Genomic DNA, 18,660 nt, shown 5'->3' with positions numbered 1-18,660 from the left:
TCGCTCTCCTTTGATCGTGTCTACTCTCCTCTACCCTCTCTTACCCATCTTCTCGGCCGTACACCTCTAGTGGCTGTGTAAAATTCATGTACGAGTAAACGCGTGTTTTTCTTCTTTTTTCATTTTTTTACAGAGAATCAAGTCGTCCCCTGAAATTGTTTCCTCTTCCTCCAGATAAATTTTCTTTTTTATTTCGTTGCTCGGGTAGTTTGATACAAATGATATCCATTTAACATTCTTCCTTTTCGAGTTTCATGGAGCGAAACGTAGGAAAACAATTTTCTCTGGTACTCCTGTTTTACTACCCACCCTTTCCTGACCTTTCCCATGTTCCTAGTCTTCCAAAGGTTTTCTATAAAAGTAGAATCGGTTTGTTCGAAATTAACTAAGTTTATGTAGGAGGGGGGAGAAAAATGCGTTTCGCCTCGGGAACGTCTGTCAGACTTGTCAGTGGGGCTGACAACAGACGATCCCTGCCCCAGGCACCCATCATACCGCAATTCGGAACTCCTATATTCGAATTGCTGGCGACCGCCAGCGAGAACACTGATCCCCGATCATCTCGCCGCCACCTAGCGGTCCTCAACCCGAACCAAAGGCGTCTGGGGAGACGAAACCTTCTCTCTCCCTCCGCTAAACGCCTACATTTAATGGATATTTATTTCATTGAGTTAAATTTGACACGCTGTTTTCAATACTGAATCATAAGTGTACGCGTTGAGTTACCACAATGCAATGATGAACCCTTCTGATTCGATACGGTTTCCCGATGCCTAATGCAATGAATTCGAACAAAGAAAGCAAGCAATTACCAGTGCTCAGGTATAATTCTATTTGGCCCGTAGTCTTGGAATCCACTTTGCTCGTCTAATCCAGCTGCAACCCCCTTGTCGTTTCCTATCCTATCCCATTTCTATTCACTCGCCATTCCTATTCCAGCTGGAATGCAACCAAGCTAGAATACACAGACGAAGGATTAACGCGTCGCCATTGCGTGCATGCACGGATAGAATCGAATAGGATTTCAACGAATCGCTTGGAATCTCTATCGTGCATCAAAAGTATACCAGACAATTTTAATATATTCTAGTAGGATGCTTGGATATTATTGCCGGTCCGCAAGGTGACTCGGATGTTATTTGAAAATTGTAAAGTGTCCCATGATTTATGGTACTGCTTCCAGTTTGATGGACGATCGATTGAAATTCAATCACGGCGATGCAGCCTCGTTAAACGGAGACAATCTCGCAAAGCTGTTTCGTTAATTGGACAGCAAGTCGAAACGTCGCCCTGTTAATCCGTCGAATCGATTATAAACGCGTTACTGGAGCATTCGATGCGAACTGATGTCCAAATCCATTATCAATGATATTCAAATTTCGTTAGACGTCCTGTTCGTTAACCCCTGCCTTAAGTGATATCGAGCATCATTCGTGGCGGACATTATGGTTTAAATGCAATAGATTAGGGGTCATCAAACTTTTTGAAAAACGCGCTGCAACCAAATCGTACAATTTTATAAAATTAATGTTTCTTATATAAAATATTTATAAATAAAAATCGGGGGCCGGATGAAAATCTTTGAAACGACCGCTGCAATAGACTATTAAATTCCTTCTTGTTTCTTTCATGTTTCTTTAACATACGTGATCACCGAAATCGTCATTCGATAAGGGATCGAATTGCAATCGTTCAAGAATCGAGGAGTTTACGATCTGCGTAACGAGGGTGAGAACGATTTTCTGCGAGCAAGTTGGAACGCTTCTAACGCGTCCGTTTTCCATTAACATCCAACGAACGTTGGCTATTCTAATGGTAATGGCGTCTCTCGGCCCGTGCTTGCAGATAACAACAGGTGCACCAATTGTCCTCGGTTAAGGAGCAGCTTCGCGGAACGTAGAATTGTTCTCTTCTGGGCTGAGAATTCTCTTCCATTCTGCATTCTTCGAGCTTCGTTAAAAAAGAAATATAATGTACCAAAGTTATTTGGCATCCAGATTATTGTTTAGAATTTTGTAACTTTTTCATCGATCAGATAATCGAGCAATTGATTGAAACGTTATTGTTTATTAGGATTAAACTTTTCGTTACAAGATTTCCTTGGGAAAATGGAATAAGTCAATCAACAACGATCTGCAAACTGTGAAGATTCTAATAGCAGCTCTCGAGTCCATTGCTTTCAGCTCGCGATAAAACCCGACTGGTTACTCCATCGAAATATTTCACCGCGTCTGGCTCGCTAAAAATATATCCTTTTAAGACTTGCAATAGACGACCCCTTGCATTTTCAGCACCAAGTATACTCATCTATTCGCCGCAGACGAGCTTTTAACAGTTCACCGAACCACTTTGAAGCCTTTCACTCGAATAAATAATCGCGATGTACTTGCACAGATTTCGGAAAAATTATCAATTAATTATAGTGTTTTCTTCTTGGCATAAAAAATAAGAGAAAAGCACAGAAAATAAATGAGAGTAGAATTCTAAAACACCGAAATAAACTGCTCTATTATTCATTCGCGTGGCGAGCTATTCAGGCAAACAACAAAAGAAGAAAAAGCAGTTGGAACCGGAAGCACGATCGAGGACACAGATCGTTGGACAGCTGGTACCGTCCCCGTTCCGGATTTCAGTTTAGCCCGATAATCTCGGCCCGGCTGGATATCCCGACAGGACATTTTCCAACATTACTCTTCCTCCTGTTCGTGATACCCTCCAGCCGGAAACGCGTCTGTTCCCTTTCTCTGAAATCGGAAAAGCTTTTTCAAAGCGAGACGCGGCTGGACTTATCAAGCGCGCAACTTCCTTGGATCCACCGATTACGTAGTACAGGTATTACCGGAGAGAGAGAGAAAGGAGGTTGAAAGGAAGAAAAAGTATCTAGAACGTCGCGAAGAGGAGCTAGCATGAGCCAGAGGATTCCATTTCAAGGATTTATGGGGGCTGGCGCGTTTGCATGCATGCACGTCTGCGACATTGGTAATTTCTCAACGTTACATGGAAATGAACGAGTCCATCTGTTTCCGATGCAATTTTTCACGAACCTTTCCTGATAAATTCAACGTGTCAAACACGTTGATTACTTCGATTTTAATTTATCACAGCAAATTACAATATTTTTATTTTATTCTCGTTTGATAAAATTGAAAAAGTGATTCGCATTATCGCGCGTTCTATTAGGTAATTGATACTCCTTTTCAGTAAAGACTAATTAAACGCCTTTCGTATCTTTTATTCATAGCAGTTAAACGCGGTGCGTAATTATATTCTCTCATCATTTATTTCCATCCTTCTCTCGCGTTTCGTCAGCCAGGAGGTGGCTACATTACACGAATGCAGATAGGATAACCACGTTTGTAGCCGATGCTGTTCGAACTTGTCGGGTGTAAGCTATCCTCTTTTAGGATAACATTTCGTCGAAACATTGTTCGAAAAGAGCAGGGCTGATATTCGGAAGGATCAAACAATACCATCCGTGAGAATCTAAATCGTGAAAGCTTCAATTATTGGATATTGTTCGACGTTCGTGAACGATATTCATCTTGTTTCTCCTGTCATAATATTTTTCTTTCCTTTTTCTTCTTGCTCTCGATCCCTTCCGTATCGTTTACCAACAATAAAAACAGAGGATACGATAAATGGATCGACACGCGAAAGCTCTAAATATTCCATAGGAAAAAAAGGATCGGAAATTTCCATCGCGACACAAATATGCGCTCGTCGCAAAAAGATACCTCGTAAAAATGAAAAAAGAAAAAAAAGAAGGACGACCAATAAAATCGATGATATCCACCCCTTTGCTCCGGATAGTCGGCGACGCGCGGTTGATTCCTTTTTGTTCGGTACTTTTAACGCGAGTCGAATGAAAATCTCGTCGCGCGGAGTACAAAGGGACAGGGAAAGGTGTTAGGGTCAGGAAGGAAGGCAGAGGGTGCAGCAGCGAGTTTCCGTGTTCCGTAAAAAAAAAAAAAAAGGAAAGAAAAAGTGCTCGTAAAACGACGCAGCAGGGTGAGACCGCTTCTACAGCGGGACCGAGGTTTCAGACTCAAAAGTTTATTAACCGGCTGCTACGTGTTGGATTCCATGACGAGAAAGAATGCTCGATTTAGCGACGCCAATAATAAAAGTTTATGGTCGCTGGCGCGAAAGTTTTCGCACTTAGACTCCGCGGGCTCGAACTTCCTCCGTGAAACACGATGCTACTCTGTCGCGAGCACCGAGTGTCTCGTTCTTCATGATTATCCTTCAAGGATGTTCGGTAAATTTCTCGAGATACGTGCGTTAGGGCTACTTGAAAAATTTTGCTTCGCTATTTATATTGTTAGCTTGAAAAATTATAAAGCGTGAAGTTTTCAAGCAATAACAGAATATCTATAAACAGTTTCATCTTATCGCGCTTAATGGAACAAGTTTGACCTACGATAACTTTCTTTCTCCGAGAAATGAATACTACAGGAACGATAGGAGTTTTACTTCCCCGCAAACGATTCGAGAACAGATGAGTTTCCCGATTAGAATATCGTTCGAAGGCAATTAGAGCGTCAGCCGGATCGGACAACGGTCCTTTAATTGCTTTCGACCGGGGAAAGTTGGGAATTGTTGCCGGTGTCGAATCTAAATTCACGCCGCTGCTTCTCCGGGAGAACGCGATATTTATAGAATTTAATCTGAAAGCAGACGGTGTCTACGGAGAAGCCAAGAGCATGTTCCCCCGAACTCCGCTAGTGTTCCTTCTACCATCCTGGAAACTTAATTACCTCGGTTCACTGTGTACGGCCCTGAAACCCTCTCGAAGGGCGCAAAGGCCGGAGGGAATACGGTGCCGGTTCGACAAGACCTAACTAGCCACCCTTCTTGTACCAGCTAGCCAACCCCCCTGAAGATAATACTTAGAACAGTGCCGCGTCTCGTCTCGTATGCGAAGCGTCGCTTGTTTACTTGGAAATTGTCTCGAATAAACTTGGACAGGAAATTTGGCACGTGTTTAACCACCGCCTCCTCATTTGAACACAATAAATTTAGTGTTTTACTTGTCTCTATGAAGGAGCGTATAAAAATCGTTTACCCAATTTCTATCAGAGTGTTGATTGATCTATTCCTTTGATAAAAACCGCGAGAATCAAATGATAAGACGGACACTTTCAAAGTATAGCTAAACGACACCGGTGTCGACCATCTAAACCGTGGTGGTAGGGGTCGTTCGAAATGGAATGAGGGGGTTACGGGTGGAGATAGGGTGTCAGGGGTGAACGAAATGGACGAGGGACGGCGTGGGACACAGAGGGGTTGCTGGTAGTGTGTATTGATCGAGCTAGGAGAAGAGCACCCCCGACTCTACTGTACTTCGTACGAACACCCACGTACGCGCGGTCTTTCGTTCATGTACGATTCTTTCTTCTTACATCGTCCTTTTCCACTTTACTCGCGCCACCCTTCGCTCCTTCCTCCATATCTGTAGCCCCGCGACACCGGAATGCGAACCACCTCGTCGCTTCGTTTACACCCACGATTTTCTACCTTCTAACGTAACCGATTACTTTCCTTCGACTATGATCAAGGAATCGACGAACGATCGACCGCCGATGGTAATTAAACTACAAAGTCTAATTGAGAGGTGGTATAATTTTCCTCTCTGAAATGTTTAATCGTCGTCGATATCCGGCCAGTCTAACGGAAACTATGCATTTCCGCAATTATGGTTGCGGTAGGCAGAGAAGTTGCGGGTGTAATTTACGGTTTAGCCAGGTGCGTCAGAAGTTGCTCACCTTACGACCTAATTGGGTTTAATTATACTTCACTGAAAGTTACGACGACGCCGTGCGTCCTTATATCGGCTGGGATACAATTACTAGCCGGCGACAGCTGATTTTAGTTACTTATTAACTATGATCTCTCGCAAAAATGGAGATCAGTGTACGCATTTTATAGGCAGTGTAAGAATTGTAATCAGCCGCCCCTCCACCGGTTGTTCACCCATTTGCAAACGGTTTGCTGGGTTGTTAGAGAGTATCTTGGGGGTGATCGCGAGCAAAGCAAATAGATCAGCTAATCGATCGTCGAGCCGGTCCCTTAACGTGTCTCTGACTCTCGCTTTGATCACTAGGCTCGCGATTGGTAGCACAAATCTCTCGTCTCTGAAATTTCCGTTTACGGGGTAACGAACGTACTTACGCGTGCAATTAAACCCTTTGAGGCTGCGTGTCAAGATATTCCTATCATTAGCAGTTTCACCCTTCCGCTAAATATCTTCGACGCTGAATTTCAATGTTTACTTTGTCGAAAAAATTGTCAGAAGAGATACAATATTATTGGGCCTGGGGATCGCGTCGTTTCACACAATAACTGTCAAACGATTCTCTCCTATCGCGTTATTTTTCTTGCTTGAAAAAATAACATCCCGCGTGGAGTTCGCAGCTTTCCAGTACGGAGCTTTCAGAAGAGAATCCGCGCCGCGGAGGAACACCGGGGTGGAAAGAACTTTTGCCAGCTCGAAGGAAAAGGAAACTAAATATTGACGCTCTCGCAAGGCACACAATGTTCCCAGTACCACTTGAACTCCGCGAACCGCATTTCCGTGACTCGCACTCGAGCAGCCACGCCTCGAGAACATAACAAGAGACTCGGAATAGAATCTGAACGCGTGAAACGTAGCGTGGAAGTTGGCGACCAGTTACATCGTTCGAGGAAATATCGTTCAAAAATAAAAATTTGGCTAATAAAAAAATCCTATTGTACTATGCAGTGTTTGTCATTTTCAAGGAACAGAATAGGTGCTTCAGTTACCCCTTTGTCATCTCGTTAGCCGATTTCTCATCCGAGCGGAGTATTTGGAACAATAACGAATTCGAGTAGCAAAATGGTCGTTTATTTCGAGGAATCAACCAATATAACGACAATCGTACAAACGGACAATCGAACACCACGAAAGCTGTCACATCGACGATATAATCAATAGCGAATTGCCGCGATCCGGTATTCGATTTAATCGATCGCCATCCGAGGTCCGACCGCATTTATGCACAATACCTTCCCGCTGCCAACTTCTGGCGAATTTCCAAGGTTCGACTAGTGCCTTTGCTAACCTACATACCTGGTTAAAACGGTGTTATTAAGCCCCCGCCACTGGACCGCGCGAAACCTACCACCTTCTCCGACGCGTTTCTTCTCCTTTTTTCTCGTTTCTTCTTCTCCTCTCCGCTGTTCCAACCGCGTCATTCTAAAGAAGTCTTTCTTGCAAAATGAAAACAGACGAGATTAAACGTCGCTACTCGGGGAGAAAGAGCCTCTTTACAAGGCACGCGAGTCAATGCGAACTGAAACGAGATTTCGCGACGTGCTAACATTTTTATGACGAATTAGAGTGGAGAGAATAATGATTTTAGCGATTAACGTGGGTAGAAATTTGGAAATTTGGAATTTTACCTAATTATCATTTATGATCATCTTGATGTGTCATCCCTCTAGTCCACACCGTGGGACATTTAATATCTAGCCGAGGAAGCCCTATGACAGTTCGCGTCATCTGAAAACATAGTTTAGCTGGGAAAAGAGGGATAAGTGTCATTCAAAGGCAAGCACCGAGCCCGGATAAAGGATCGAGTTTCAGGCTGTTAAAAGAATAATCTCTTTTTTCTCTTTTTTCTTTTTGTATCTTCATACGTGGTGAATTAATAACTCCGGATACAAGATCTGAAAATACCAAGTCCCAGAGCGTAAAGCCTAATCTCCGTACGTCGCCGACCTTCCGGACGGATCCTTGATATTTACATATAAAGAAGTATAATAAAGAGGAGCGCTTTGACTAAGGAAAAAATTTCCAAGTCCTTATTTCTTCCAATTTCGCAAATTAAGATTGTTTGATATCTCAAGTCCCATATCTCGAAGCCGAAGAGCCGTGCGTCGCCGACCTTACAAACGGATCCTTAACATAATTTATAAAGAGACGCGGCACAAAGCGACGAGAAACTGCAGCACAGCCACCGAGGAAACCGACACCGGTATTATAAATTTTCTGAGGATCAAGTACGTTCAAAGGCGAAGTTAACTGACCGTCGCGACTATGGCAGCATACACCGCAGAAATTGCACGGGTGCAACGAAGTGCCATTTTAATTAACGATCAGGGAACGGAGCCAGGCACCGACGCGGTTAGTACAGGGTCGCTAACCATGTCGAAGTAATTAAGGGATTAGCCGAGCGGTTTGCTGACTAACGCCGCTCGCCTCTCTTGAGCATCGTTCGAGCTGGTCTTCTTCGACGTCTTCTTCGTGTTCGAAACGAGCAACTTTTAATCCCAGATCGCTTCTGGAACTAGTTATTCTCGCAATCGTATGCAAAAAAATTTCTATTACGATACATGTATCATTTAATTAACGCGTTGATCGTCATCGGAGTAGATTGGTCATTTTTCTATAACCAAATAATTAATAATTATATATTTAATTCGCAGTGGCAGTCGACGTGTTAATTGAGCAAATCGTGCTCGATTGTAAAAAGAGAAGAATTTTTTCCTCTCCTCTTTTCGTAACTCCAAAACATGAAATCCTGAACCTTTTCTTACAACCCTTTGTAGAATAATAATTCCTCTTATCAATGGTGTGAATTATAACATGTACCTACTGTCTAATGATTGGTCAGCACGATTAACTTGATCATCGATGATTGAACCCATTGTACATTCGGCAACGTGGTGATTCAGGTACGGCAGCGAGGGTGTTGCGGAGTCCGCTCTCGTCGACGACACCCTCAACGGAAATCCTCGATCTTCGCCGTCGTCTTCTTCGATTCTGCCTCCCCTTCAGTCAGGATCCACTTCGGACACGATCGACGCTGAAAATCTATCCGGTTCGAGAAAGTACGTACGATAGCGCCTCGTCGTACCCTCTCCCCTAGATCGCTGCACCCATTTATCGAAACGATTCTTGCTTCACTGTTTGTGTAATGTTGTTGTTGTTGTTGTTATTATTAATGTTGTTGTTGTTGCTGCTGCTATTGCTCCAAATTGTACAATCGCTAATCGCGTTTTCATATCCGATTTATTCGACGGCTGTTATCGTGAGCTTTCATAGGCGATTCTTTGTCCCCGTATTTTTAATCCGTGAAATTTTCATGCGATAGTTAGATACAGGATCACTTTGACCCGTGACAAAATTTTGATATATATTTTATACTTTGACGGTCATTATCCAGTATGAAAGGATGGGCCGACAACGGTAAGTCCTGATGACGCGCAATCGAATCGACAACGCGATTTGTCTCTGTCGATGTTAGCCGCGCGATCGATAAAACTTTACGAGCCGGCCAATGGCCAATTACGCGGCAATCGATTCGTCAGGCTGTACGCGTCGAAGACGATAAGTAAATGTTAACGACCATGATCCATCTGCAACGAGAATGCTATTCGACCGATGATATTTAGGCGATGTTGCGATCGATCGTGGATCATTTGCAAAACTGATCCGATCTTGTGAAGAAACATCAGGGTAGAATGGCTTGAAGTAGATTTCGTGGCTTTACAATTTATTAACCTTTCTTCGGATTCTCTAAACAAGGCATGCTTAATTAAAAATGTTGAAAGACCAGCGTGGGCTCCATACATAATTCAAAGAAGGGTTAACGATGTTCGTGTGATTCTTTTGGCAAAGAAACTGATTATTATCTACTACAAAGCAAATGGTACTAGAGATAACCCCGCATCCTGGATATTACAGTTACTGCGAGAAACCGGATAACGAAACGACAGAAATGGGTGGCGTACCCCACGTCGAGGGTGGACTGAACAGCGAACTGTACGCGGTTCCCGTGAAACGAAGGCAACCGAAGGATCAAAAGAACAATGCCACTCTGCAGAACAATGCCCAGGAGAAACCATCGGAGGTGGATGCCAACGAGTGCGAGGATAAAGATGAGAATCTACCGCCCGGATGGCAAAAACACGAGGGTGGGTATCGAGGATTTCGCCAGCCGATCAATTGTACGATGGAAATCGATAAGTTATTTATTATACACTAGTAGAGGGGGAGAGGGTTTCGTCTCCTCGGATGCCTTTGGTTTGGGTCGGGGACCGCTAGGTGGCGGCGAGATTGACGGTGTTCTCGCTGGCGGTCGCCCGGCATGCAAGGATCTGGGACAGGGATCGTCTGTCGACAACGTCACTGACGAGTCTGATAAACGATCCCGAGATGAAACGCCTTCTTCTCTCCCTGTTACTGCGATTAAACAAACGATCGAATGTTCCTTTTTTGTTCAGACGAGAATGGTCCTTATTACTGGCACGTAAAAAGCGGTAATATTCAAAGGGAGCCACCCGAGGCACCCCCGCACTCCAAGAGGGAGTCTCGCCGGAGTCTTATCAAAGACAATGATAGCGTGAGTAAAATTCTTCGAAGTATATTATTCTAATAGAATATCGTTATGCTTCTTTCATTACCATTACAGATAAATAATTTCCACACTCTGAGTGGTATGGTGAACACAGTGACACGCAGCAACACGAGCTCCGCTTTGGATCAGGAACTAGAGAACAAAAGAAAAGTGGAACTAGCTCTCAAGTAAGATACTTCAAGTGGTTTAAATTGATTCTTTTATCCTGCATATACGTTGCTTTACGTTTAATGTTTCAGACGAAGGAGCTACCCAGCACGAGCAGATTCCGAGGGCAGAGACAAGCCTATCCGATTTGCTGTACGCTCTCTCGGATGGACAGAGATCGCTGAGGAAGATTTGACACCCGAAAGAAGCAGCAAAGCGGTGAACAAATGTATCGTCGACTTGTCTCTCGGTAGAAATGATCTTCTAGACGTCGTTGGTCGATGGGGTGACGTTAGTATCGATTCTATAAACAATTTTTCACAAAAATGATAGGTCAGCTTACGTGGAATTTGAAATTTTCCAGGGCAAAGACTTGTTCATGGATTTGGACGAAGGTGCTCTGAAGCTGATAGATCCGGAGAACCTAACCGTGCTCAACACACAACCGATTCACACGGTCAGGGTGTGGGGTGTTGGCAGAGACCACTGCCGGTAAGTGGATCGTTGAATTTTTAATGCACACTCTGACAAGATTGAACCGCTTTAATAACGCGTTTGCAATTCTTTTCATGGCCCTCCTCGCTGGTTGTCCCGTGTACATACAGCGAAAGGTAACGACCAGTATAAAGCTACAATATTCATTCTCTCTTATAATGTTTGGCAAACACGTTAATTGAATTTCTTTATCAGGGACTTTGCTTACGTGGCAAGAGATCGATCGACGCGAAAGCACATGTGCCACGTGTTCCGTTGCGACATACCGGCTCGCACGATCGCTAACACGCTTCGCGACATTTGCAAGAAGATCATGATCGAACGATCGCAGCATCAGAACCTCGCGAAACCGGTCGACATTAATGGAAGAACGAGCCTGGCAACGAGACCCACTAATCTGCCCACGGAGCATCGACGCTTTCATAGAAACGGGCAAGCACTAGTCAGTGAGTATCGAGAAAGATTTTTAGAATTACCATGGACAACAATAATGGTAAAATGTTCATCTTATCCCAGGACAATGTCCATTTCTCTTCTAAAAGAACACCCTGAAAATATTCATCTAATTTCAGCACAATCTTTCCCAACGCCGATGGAAGAACCGAAAAAGGTGTTACGAGCACAATATCTTGGATCCATGCAAGTTACACAGGCGACTGGAATGGAGGTGTTGAACGACGCGATAGATCATATCGTAGCTAATACTCCTATCAATCAATGGCGAAACGTAAACGTTGCTGTCGCTCCTAGTATGATTTCAATCCTTACACCAAACGTAAGTCTATCAGGGAATGTATAGAATTTTGTAATAAAAGAATCTTTTACGAAGTAGGTTAACGAAATTTGCAGGAGGAGAAACTTATCACCGAGTGTCGAGTACGTTATCTGTCGTTCCTCGGTATCGGTCGCAACGTGAAGCAATGCGCTTTTATAATGCACACCGCGCAAGATCTCTTCATCGCACACGTCTTCAACTGTGAGCCTAGCAGCGGTGCCCTTTGCAAAACCATCGAGGCTGCTTGCAAGGTAATTACTTTCTTTATACGGACGGCATAGAGCAAGAAGCACCAGTTTTATTTGTCTTTCTGATAGCTGAGGTACCAGAAATGCTTAGACGCACATCCTCAAGGCTTCAGAAACGCCAGCAGTCTGAACACTCCGAGCGGTAAAGGTCTTGGCGCAACCCTGAAGTCGTTGGTCGGTTCACTAACTGGACGTAGAAATAAGCAGGGTGAGTCCTGAGACGAGGCTCTCTCGCTGCAGGTAAATGATCACGCTCAGCCGTTAAAGTACGAAAATAATGTGACTAGCGATGAGAATTTATTAAAAAGCAAACGGAATCGTGTTCGTGGAACAACGAAAAGTTCGTCGAATCGTAGAACGACTGTGTTGTAGTTGATAAGTTGGCTCGTTCCTTCGCAGGAACTGTGGCCGCTGCCTGCTGAGCGAGAGGTGATCAGACACAGACATCTCCAATCGCCGCTGACCTTGAAATATTTTAGCGGATCGCCGCCAAGCGCATCCCTCAGGTCGCTACTTTCGCCGTCTCTGGACAACAGGCGTATACAGTTAGCCCGTTGGGAGAGCAACCCTTAATGGAAATAAAAACGAACGACCGCCGCAGTTCGAGCCAAGTAAGGAAGCACGGAGGAACGCGAGACACAGGAATTATATTCGTACGTTTAACGACTGAATCGTGAATTCTGCAGAGTGCTATAAATAATTAACCACAGCTATAGTGGACTACGCTTACGTGTGTCGATATGATGTTATGTATGTTACACGCAGTGTCTGACAAAAAAAAAGAAAAAAAAAATGATTTAAAAATATTATCGTCGGCGATGGAGACCGACTGAAACTCGTGGATCGACGCCACGAAATTCGATGGGAGGATTCGATGATCGTCTCGCGACTCGATGTCGAGCAAACGGAGAACCTTCTTAGGGGCAGAATAATATCCTGCGAGCATGGGATAGCATAGTAAAAAGAGGGAGTTTGTATATACATACGGGATGGTAATTTATCGCGCTAAATTTAGTGAATTCGCTGGGTTTAAAAAGGGAGTCTAGAAGAGGAGAATGAAAGGGAGAGAAATTGACACGAGTGAGTGATGAAATGACTGAAAGTAGCGTTCTTAGCGTTATCCACGAGGCATTCGAAGATTTAAACGATCGACAACAAAGCTATAGAGAGCTTAAATGTATAACTTACATGTGTATTCTCGGGTGTACAGATTAGAGAAAAACGAGACGAGGATGACCAGACCACACGAACTTCTAAACACATAACACGTGAATTATACGTATAGGAAAGACACGCATAGAGAGATTCCCACGCGACGAAACATTAGTTTACACGCAAAATGTCACACACACACACACACACACACACACTCGTACCGGAAGGTAACAGGGAGTTTATTTTTTATTGCAAACTAATAGAAGAGCTTGCACATTGTGAAACGATAACACGACACGACAAGTGCTAAACGCGACCGTCCTTTATATCCACGGGGAAAATAAAAGACCGAAACGAAACGAATGAAATTGGAATCGGAATCGAGCTACCTACCGATCTTGACACTCGCAATAAAATAATACACGTATTGTCGTACGCACAATCGCTGTGCAATAACGCCTACACAAAAGAAACACGATTCAAACATTCATTCTCTGTTAACGTTGTAACGAATCATGATCGTCGTCGTACGCTGCAACGCCATGAACGATAATAAAGTTTCGTGAGAAAAGGAAGAAAAACAGAAATCAGCGACTCGTACAGAGAGAGTTTATTCACCGCCACGACAAATCTTTTTTTCCCGAGACGTTTGCACGCGTGTTCACAGAATAATCAACCATACGCGTACACGTATATTACTCGCAAAATTCGTCATTATTCGCACGTGCACAGCACCGTCACACGAGTCAGTTTATTCGATCGGTCAAACTCAACATCGACGATTTAGAAGCTGAAGAACGGATCGTTGACGAGTGCTCGCGATGCCTAACATCGATAGCTTAGAAGACACACCCGTGTGGTGTACCATTCGTGTGCCGTTTTCCTTACTATTGATTTTCTACCGGTATCTTTAGGATAGTTTTCCACGCGTACAAAAACCCGACAACAACGGCAGCGAATTGTATACAGATGAACAAAGCGAAGATATTTCGTCCCTCGATCTCTCCTGATTATTTTCCTACGATAGCCTTGCGATTAACATACCTGACGATATAGCGAACCGTCGTCGCACCACCCGTATTGTTCACCGGCTACAACGACTGCTAACCGAAGATATATATATACGACCCCTCGTTTATTCGAACCGCGTGTTTTCGCTTGTTCGAACATCTTTCGCTTTCGGTTCTAGTTAGCACGTTCGTTATGGAACGATAAATAAAAAATAATATTAACGTTAAGGCGTCGAATGCTGCTGAGGTCTGCTATGTCCACGACAAACGTGTTAATTTGAAAGAACCTTGGATTCTCCTACGAGCGATATACAATGATACAACTATCGATGAACGTACCAAGGAATTAGAAAGACGAAACGAGACGAGTAGAGATGATAATTAACGTAAATGAACGCGTGCACTGTCGGCAAGGAAAAGTTTTCTTCCGACGAAAATCGCGTCGTGGGAGCCATCGTCATTGCGAATGATACAAAGTTGTTGCGGGACCCAGAACGAAGAAATATTTCTAATGTAGCGTTTAAATAAGACGGCTGGCAAGGTAGGAGGAAAGCTTGCGTGAAGAGAGGATGAGTGGAAGAACGTATGCGTGATAACATAGACTGCATGATAACGAGGGATCCCTCTCGTGACAAATATATTATCTAGATAGAGGATGTTACGGAGAATAGAACCGCGATGATGAATCATTATTTGTACATAAATACATGTTACGAGGATCACCCGCCTTTTACCATAACGAACAAGAAAATACGCCTCATCTATTGAGCTGAATGTTACCTCGAAAGAGAACCTCCTCGAAGATCCATAAGCTACATCGGATCCTTTTGGATATTTCCTTTCGATTTTTCACGCCGCTTCGACCTTTCTCTTTTTCTTTCACTTCAATTGCTTTTGCATTCATTCCATTTATCTGGTCACTCTCAATCTCTACATGAGTACACTGGTCCCGTGGTTTCTTTTTAAGCGGTTGTCAATTAAAGACATGGTTCGTCATTAACATTTCGGGCCTGTGAATTTTGAACTGCTTTTTTGATCGCTGGCCCGCGAAGGCGTCCGATATGTAATGATAATGATTTTTGACCGCGTGAAAAGAGGGATCAGTGTAGGACTTGAGAACCGTATCAGGAAACAATAATGGATCGAAACGTCGCGCGACGAGGCCTCCCCTGCGACCCCCCAACTCGAATCCTCATCCCGAAATTTTACACAGATTAACCAACCAGCGACGTTTCTTCCGCTATCGATATGGCGTTGATATAGTTTCTTGCTTTGATATTCATATATATATATATATATATGTATATATAATGAATATAATATATATATGAGTATAAATATAAATATAAATAAATGAATGAATAAATATATATATATATATAATTGTTGAATTTATATTACCGAAAAGGTATAAGGGCGGACGAGCGATCGAGGGTGGTACGAGACAGCCTCGAGAGCGCGACGACGAAATATGGTGTGGATGTAAATATTATTATTATTATTATCATTATTATTATTATTATACGCTCGTGTAGAAAATTAAGAGACTTAAAGAAAAGAAAGGTGAAGGTTGAACAGTTCGGAGGTCGAGGACACATCGTTGCACACCGTCGTGCGAGAAACCAAGACACACGATTCAACTCTGTACACGAAACACGCATATGAAAGAGAGAACATGTACACACGCATACATACATACACCCACACGCGCGTATACACACATCCAGAAAAAATTGCGCGTAGCTTAACTGTCTCCTTTAATATAGGTGTTGAAACGTCGCCGGATGAAATGCGAGAGTTAACAGAGACCCACCCCCCCGAGAGGGTTCGAAAGAGGTGAAAAGGAGGTGGAGGAGGGTAAAGGAGAAGGGAAGCCACTTGTAACTGGACTAATAGAATAGTGCAAACCTAACTATATTTAACTGTGACATGTAATATCCTAAATGAAAGCAAAAAAAAAAAGGAAAAAAAATGCGATCTACTGATAGAAAGAGTTGTTCTTGCACAAACACGATGCTTCATTGATAATTATAGTGTCTCTCTCTTTCTCTCTTTCTCTATCTCTCTATCTTCGAAAAGTACATACCTCTCTGTACCTAATGGCAATTTAATAATAACTAATATGTTTCGGCATTGAGAAGAAGAAGAAAAAAAATTCTAATGAATGTGGAACGCTAACCGCGCCGCGAACGATTCTCGTCATCGTTTTAATTCGACCTCATCGTTAATTACCTATTTACACCGATCACTAAAAACACGCACCGTCGATCATTGTTAATCATTATTAATTATTGTCACGATCATTATCGTCGCGTTGATACGGAGAAACAGGAGACAAGGATTGAAATAAAAAAAAAAAAGATCCTTATCGTCGAGTAGTTGAAATGAAAGGATGATAAGAGAAGGATTATGTTCGCGTGGCGATCGGCTTCGCATTATCGCGCGATCGACATTTTCGTCGACGTCAGGAGCAGGCCACCGAGATTCTATTTTCGAAATTCTTCAACAAGTTTCCGTTCTCTTTCTTATTTTGTCTCTCTTCGAAATAGAATCTCGCTGCTCGTATCTCGTGACCGGAACAAGTTCTAACAAACGAGGAGAGAAATAAACGACGCGTTTCGTAATGTTCGACGTCCACGTGTCGTTTTAGAAAGAGCGTACGAAAGGAGAAAAAAACACTTTGTATGCACCCACTCCCCCCCTCTCCCATTTGTTCATGCCCATTTATATCGCGTAGTTGAACCGATCGATAATTATAACGGACGTGAGAATACTATTATATATATATACGTATATATACATATTATATATATATATAAATATATATATAAAAGCGACAAGAATGAAACTACTGTAACTACACCTGCCTCTTGTGAATAAATGCCTATTTGTTTCTTTTCAATCTCGTTATAACTCTGCTAACACTTTCACCGATCCTAAGGGATGTAAAGGATGCACACGGAAGTAATAAAATCAACACGTTCGTCCTCCTAATGAATTTATTTAATAAACTAAGAAGATAAATACAGTAAATTAAATGAACGCTGAAAACAAAATAAGGGTATATGTATGCCTTTACCTACCTACATGAAGCTGGCCGGAAGGAATAAGAGAAAGAAAAGGAACTCCGTTTACAATATTTATAAATAATATATAATATACAAAAATACATGAAATCATTTATTTTGTTATTTTATTATAAAAGATCTTCAGTATAATGAAAGTTGCTCCAAAAAATTAAAAGAACTTTTGTCCATAGAAGATGAATCATAGAAAATTTAAACGATTTCCGCTATACGTAACGCGCCGATACGCTCTTACGATCCCTACATTCTTTCCATCCCTACATTCTTTTCATCCAAACATTCTTTTCATCCCTACATTCTCTTCATCACTACATTCTTTTCATCCATACATTCTTTCCATCCTTCCATTCCTTACATGTCTTAATCCCATACATCCTGACATTCCTTACATCTCTTCATCCCATACATCCTGACATTCCTTACATCTCTTCATCCCTTACATCCCTGCATTCTTTTCATCCCTACATTCCTTACATCTAATCATCCCGTACATCTCTGCATCCCTTACATCTCTGCTTCCCTTACATCCCTGCATTCCACACATCTCTACATCCCTTACATCTCTGCATTCCTCACATTCCTGCCTTCTTTATATCCCAACATCCCTTACATGCCTGTACCCTTTACATCCTTGTATCACTTATATTCTTGCGGCTATAAGGCCTGCGATTTTATACAAATTTAGTTCCTTTTTTCGCCAACAGAGGGCGCTGATTCAACATCGAAATTTTAGTTCACATTTTTGCCAATAGGGGGCCAGAAATTGAGCAAGTTTTAGTCCCTTTTTTCGCCACCAGAGGGCGCTGGTTCGACATCGAAATTTTAGTTCGCATTTTTGCCGCCAGGGGGCCAGAAATTGAGCAAGATTTAGTCCCTTTTTTCGTCGCCAGGGGGCGCTGATTCGACATGCAAATTTTAGTTCAAATTTTTGCTGCTAGGGGGCGCTATTTTTCGCGAAAATTTCGAAAAAAACTTACCTTTACTTACCTTTACTCGAAGCAGTCTTTATAATATATTTATTATAAGGGATGAAGCGATGTAAGGAATATAGGGATGAAAAGAATGTAGGGATGTAAGGGATGAAGCGATGTAAGGAATATAGGGACGAAAAGAATGTAGGGATGTAAGGGATGAAGAGATGTAAGGAATGTAGGGATGATAATAATGTAGGGATTTAAGGGATCATAAGAATGTAGGGATTTAAGGGACGAAGAGATGTAAGGAATGTAGGGATGAAAAGAACGAGGGATGAAAAGAACGAGGGATGTAAAGGAATTCCGTAGTGGTCCGGAGCTGGGGTCCCGGTCTCCACTGCACGCGGCCCGAGGAGTGCCGGCATCGGGCGTGGCCCCCGATGTTGGC

At 42.8% G+C, this 18,660-nt stretch overlaps 1 protein-coding gene across 1 annotated transcript in view; it reads left to right on the top strand.

The window, feature by feature from the left end:
- Positions 1-17,046, top strand: part of LOC117600534 (protein Fe65 homolog) — an 85,159-nt gene extending 68,113 nt beyond the window's left edge. Inside the window, exons 4-15 of the mRNA XM_076692659.1 lie at positions 8,698-8,853; positions 9,710-9,939; positions 10,249-10,367; positions 10,437-10,549; positions 10,622-10,820; positions 10,894-11,021; positions 11,135-11,140; positions 11,220-11,470; positions 11,597-11,799; positions 11,874-12,050; positions 12,117-12,255; positions 12,447-17,046. Coding sequence (XP_076548774.1) covers positions 8,698-8,853; positions 9,710-9,939; positions 10,249-10,367; positions 10,437-10,549; positions 10,622-10,820; positions 10,894-11,021; positions 11,135-11,140; positions 11,220-11,470; positions 11,597-11,799; positions 11,874-12,050; positions 12,117-12,255; positions 12,447-12,469 — 1,744 coding nt within the window. The 3' untranslated portion in view covers positions 12,470-17,046. The remainder of the gene's footprint in view (positions 1-8,697; positions 8,854-9,709; positions 9,940-10,248; positions 10,368-10,436; positions 10,550-10,621; positions 10,821-10,893; positions 11,022-11,134; positions 11,141-11,219; positions 11,471-11,596; positions 11,800-11,873; positions 12,051-12,116; positions 12,256-12,446) is intronic.
- Positions 17,047-18,660: the final 1,614 nt, after the last annotated feature.

The sequence above is a fragment of the Osmia lignaria genome, chromosome 15 (assembly GCF_051020975.1).
Source record: "Osmia lignaria lignaria isolate PbOS001 chromosome 15, iyOsmLign1, whole genome shotgun sequence".
Classification (NCBI taxonomy): domain Eukaryota; kingdom Metazoa; phylum Arthropoda; class Insecta; order Hymenoptera; family Megachilidae; genus Osmia; species Osmia lignaria.
Note: the sequence above shows the minus strand (reverse complement) of the source record. Positions and strands in the feature narration are given on the sequence as shown.